Source organism: Athene cunicularia (genome assembly GCF_003259725.1).
Source record: "Athene cunicularia isolate RWA chromosome 14 unlocalized genomic scaffold, athCun1 chr14_part1, whole genome shotgun sequence".
NCBI lineage: Eukaryota > Metazoa > Chordata > Aves > Strigiformes > Strigidae > Athene > Athene cunicularia.
Window position 1 is genome coordinate 7,914,929 of NW_020799118.1, and position 4,903 is coordinate 7,919,831.

At 47.0% G+C, this 4,903-nt stretch overlaps 1 protein-coding gene across 2 annotated transcripts; it reads left to right on the forward strand.

The window, feature by feature from the left end:
- Positions 1-17: 17 nt before the first annotated feature.
- On the forward strand, positions 18-3,773 carry BHLHA15 (basic helix-loop-helix family member a15). Of its 2 annotated transcripts, none has more exons than XM_026858981.1 (2): positions 18-213; positions 2,411-3,773. In XM_026858981.1, exon 2 carries the CDS (start codon positions 2,429-2,431, stop codon positions 2,927-2,929), a length of 501 nt encoding a protein of 166 aa, XP_026714782.1. In that variant the 5' UTR covers positions 18-213; positions 2,411-2,428; the 3' UTR covers positions 2,930-3,773. The 2 variants fall into 2 exon arrangements, with proteins under 2 accessions (XP_026714782.1, XP_026714783.1); XM_026858982.1 differs by lacking the exon at positions 18-213 and adding an exon at positions 1,021-1,126.
- Positions 3,774-4,903: the final 1,130 nt, after the last annotated feature.

The window sequence follows — 4,903 nt, forward strand, 5'->3', positions numbered from 1 at the left end:
CCGGGGCTGCACGCTTGGGCTCCGGGGCTGTCCTCGGCCTGAGGCGGGCCCTGGTTCCCTCGCGGGCTGCCGCTGACAGACCCTGGCTCAGCCCGGGGGACGAGCAGCGCCCCTGCTGCCCCCGCAGACCCTCCTACTGCTCCTGGCTTCCCTCAGGTCCCTGCTGCGTCGCCCCCCAGGCCCTAGGCACCTTCTCGGCAGCTGGTGGCGGCGGTAAGTCACAGAGGAGGGACCCAGCCCCGATGGATGGGTGCAGAGGGTGAAGAATTGGTTTCTATTTGGCTGTTCTCGCTTTGGTTTCTCTTGGCCATGCCAGTCTGTCATTCCTGATGCCCTCTCCATCTCCACTTCTTCCTTGCCTGCCCATGCCACCGCCCTGGGGGTCCCAGCAGCCTGGCTGTGGCTCCGTCGGGCAGTTTCTCAGGGTCACAGCAGTGTGCAGCTGTCAGAAAGTGAACCTTGGCCAGCTAAGCACCCTCTTACCCCATGCGATCCCACTTGCTTTCCCCCAGCCTGAAGTTTCAAATACTACTTTGCTCCCACAGTTTGCTGAAGCTTCCTTTCCCTTGGATTTTCTTCCAGCTTTCTCTGCTGGCTGCCTCCACAAACCTCCTCTTCACCAAGTTCCGCAGGCTGTTCTTTCAGATAGCAGCTGCTTACTTTTGTGCCCCCCAGCAGTGCTTTTTGCACTGGAGGGAGGAGGTTGACTGGTCTCCTATGTGTCCACCTTTACTTTTCTGTCCTGCAGTTGTCTTTTCTGTCAAGTGAGTTACAGTTCAGAACAAACCCGATGTTTGGATTTATTCCTATTTTCTTGCTTAAGATACCTCTGTGTGTCTAGCATTTCTTCTAGGCTCCCACAACACAAGCTCTTTGGAGCTGTCTTTCTCTTAGCATTTGTCCCTGGGTGCTACCCTAACCAAACTGCTTTGTGAATTCCTGTCCCTTCTGGCAAAGTTGCCTTTCTGGTAGCAAGGAACCTGGGGATGGCCAGGATGCCCTCACAGGGCAGAGAAGTGAGTCATGGTGAATGCCAAGCAGCTGAAGATGTCTCTAAAGAAACAAGAGAGGAAGTGATATTTATGGCAGCATGCCCAGGAATTGCTCACCACCTGCTCCAGCTAAGGTTAATGTCCTATACTAGCACAGTCCAGCACCCTGTGGCTAGGGTTTGTTTTTAATTGGCTCGCCAACTGCTCATATGTAATACTATCAGCATAAAAAGATATTTTTTTTAAGACCAAACCTTTCTGTGACTAGATGAACTAGAAGAAAGTGGAAGGAAGCATTTTGAAAATGGAGTCTCAGTAACATTGATCGTTGGTGTTAGAGACAGGTTTGCTGTGAGGCTGCTGTCTTCAGATGTAGTGTTGGCACAGAATCTGGGCTGAGGCAGGGTAAAATTTCAATGCTCTCATCTGCCTTGCTAACATGTGAGGAAGGAATATTGCTGTGTCTTTTTGGATAACCTGGAGAGTAAATACTGCTGCTGTTGAACAACTGGGGCAGAAACTCCAATTAAGCCCCACTATTATATGGTGGTTGTTAGAAGACGAAAGTGGTTTTTTTGTGTGTGTGGTGGGGACTAGCTCAGAATGCAGAAATGCTGTGGGTGAAACACGTTGCTACCTAGGGGTTTGAGCTTCTATATGAGTTAGTGTGTCATGTTTCCCTCTAGTGGACTGCTCATAAATACAGTGGAAACCTATTTCTACAGAGAGCAATTACAAGGGAGTTCAAGGAGAAATTACTTTCCGAGGAAGAGCCTGAGGGTTCTGTCTAATAACCCACACATAAACCTGCATATGTACAGTGAGGTGGCGTATGGTTTTTATTATAACTTGTGATAACTAGAACTGAGAGAAAACAGAAGCGTGTGAGATCAAAAAACAGAGGCAATGCGTTACCGAGCCTAACTGAACATTGTACTCCTGGTATTTTTTGAGTTATGGTTTACTTTTCCCACAGGAAGGACGGGATCCCCTTGGAGGCCATTTTCTCTTATGTGCAGTGAGAGAAATGCCTCTACTTGGAGGCCTACTTATAAGAAAGTAGAGAGGTGTCTTGTTTTTTTTCCTCTGACTTACCATATGTGAGGACGCTAGTTGGTGATTCACTGAATCTTTTTTTCAATTGTTCCATTCACTTTGCCTCTGCTCCTTCTGCAACATCTTCCTTCCTGCTGAAGGAGGATCTCTAGTTCTCTAAAAAAAGGATTTTCTCCTCTCTTCATCTGCACAGGTCACCTTGACTAATAACATTCCCAACTTGTAAAGCAAACCACTGAATTGAGAGCCAGTGATGGTTTTCCAGTAGTGAACAAGTAAAAAACTTATCAAATCTGCATCAGATCATTTGTTCAGCATGGAACTGTGAAACAGTTAAAGATATTGGTGTCATGTTTTTACAGCACATGGATAATTAAAACATGAAGACTAAAACCAAACGAAAGAAACAAAGGCATACTGCTGACAAAGAAGCATTTTCTGAGGAGCCAGCAATGAGAAAGAAAGAACTGGTGAAATGTTTGCGTCGCAAGGAAAGGAGGAATGGGGGAAACAAGGAGAGCAGCAAGGTCACCACAGCCAGAGCCAAGCATCCTTGGAGCAGTAAGGACAGGCATTTGAGGAGACTGGAAAGCAATGAGCGGGAGAGGCAGAGAATGCACAAGCTCAACAACGCGTTCCAGGCATTGCGGGAGGTGATCCCTCATGTAAGAGCAGAGAATAAACTTTCCAAAATAGAGACTCTCACGCTAGCCAAAAATTACATTAAATCCTTGACCTCCATTATACTCAATATGTCCAACGGACACTTTCCAGCAGCAGAAGGGATGGGGGGAGCCTGGGGGTCCAAGATGTACCAGCATTATCAACAGCAACATGGGGATGATGATCATGAGGAACATCTACAGAAATATTCCACATAAATTTATAGCTTCAGCTGGAACACCTACAGTTAGCTACTGTCATTCTTTTTCCTTCTTGCCTGATAATACATGTCAGTACGTAGATGTTTTAAGTGATTCTTTTTGCCTCTGGCTATCCTCTATTTTTTCTTAAAAAGACAGGTGACACTCATCGTTATAGTTTTACAGCACATCAAAAAATTACCTTAAATGATAAGAATTTTTCAGAGCTTAATGGATATCTTTGTGTGGTGCATCAGGGTCTGGAAACCTATCCTGTAACACTGTAGGTGACTTGAAAGTAAAGATTAGTAATTTCTGAAAATTACCCTCTCTGAAAGGGTTGTGAGTTGAGCATTTAAGGTCTATGTCACCCCAGTTCATTCAAGCTTGTTGAGAATCTTGGCTGTAGCATTGTTCACCATCCTTTCAATGACTCTGTTCTTCTCTATCCTGCTATGGAGGAAATTAAAATTGATTACAGCATCTGGCTAATTTGATGAGTGAAGTGGCACGTATGGGAAATTGGCCACCAAATCTGAATATTTATCTTGAATGTTTTGGATCTGTTCTTATAGTTCTGAACCTTGCAAAGCATGACAGCTTTTAAAGTACTTGTTAATATACTCATCTACAAAGCTATCTTAGATTGTAAGCTCTCTAGAGTAAGGACATTTTCTGGTCTGTTTCCAGAGCATCCAGCATCATGGAGGTTTTCTTTAGTGGGTCTCTAGGTGCCATTGTAAATAATAAGGGACAAATGACATTTTTGCCAAAACTGATAAAAATGCTTTAGTATATTCATAAGTTAGTGATCTATCCAGTGATAAATTATTTGCTATTGAAGCTTGTAATGTGATCAGGATTCTTTCTGGCTTAGTGCTAGGTTCTGGTATTACAAACGCAATAAATGAAGCAGGAATTCTTCAAAGAAGAAAATGAGTTGCTTTTTCTTCTTTTTTTTTTTTTTTTCTCCGATTTCCCATCTTACTGTAAAAAGTGTCCCTGAGGATCACTCCTTTCTTCTTCTAAAGAAGAAGGAGCTGAGGTGCCCTCAGCTGGCCCCGTGCTGCCGGTGGAGCCCCAGTGCTGCCGCTCTTCCTGCCCCATCCCTGCAGTGCTACGCTGGCAGGATGGCTCTTGCTCTGTGGTGTGGATAGCAAAGGTAGACTCTGGTGTCTCATCCAGAGATAGAAATTATTTGGATCTTGCCTCATCTTGGGCTTTTCTTAGTTCTCAAACTGTTTTCACACTGAAATAGTTGTGATTAGCCCTGGTAGTACTCAAATGTTAATGAAAGTTATCATGTGGTCTGTTCTAGATTTGACTTGCCATAACAGTGCTGTATCTTATCAACAGCTGCTCCTGTTGGTGAAGCCCTTGATGTATTTATATGTTGTCTGATTATAATGGAAGGAATCAGTACCACCAAGGCATTTTTCATTGTTCTACTTAGCATCTCTTCAGGTAAAAGTATACTGAATGTTATTTAGTCACTTCTCAGTATGTAGGGCAATGCAAACAGGGCCTGAGGGGCTCCTGGTAACACCAGCCCGACCCGTAGGTGGAATGGCAGCAGGTGTAAGGGAGCAGGAGCAGCTGCCTGCAGTGGGCCTGGGCTCCATTTGGCTGTAACCCCCGGCTGGGCACAACGCTGGTGTGCGCACCCCCCCCACAGAGGGGTGGTGCCGGCAGCTCAGCGCTGAGGCGGGCTGGGGGCTGCGTGTGCGCTAGAGGGATGCGGGTACCGAAGGGCATTGCTGGGGTACCTGCAGTTTGACGTACTTCACACAGTAGCAGCAGCCCCGGGGAGAAGCCGGGCAGGGTCGCGTGGCCGTTTCTAGTGTGGGACGTGCCCTTGCCCCGCTGGGCCTCCCCGGAGCGGGGCGATGATCCGGCCCTCGGCGGCCCCGGGCACTGTCGGGAGCCGGGAGGGACCCGGCAGGGGAAGCGTCGCCGGGAGCGGTGGGCGCTGTGGGGCGGGCCGGGGGGCGG

Excerpts from the sequence above, each read along its gene's own strand:
- BHLHA15 (XM_026858981.1), top strand. The coding sequence starts at position 2,429 with ATGAAGACTAAAACCAAACGAAAGAAACAAAGGCATACTGCTGACAAA.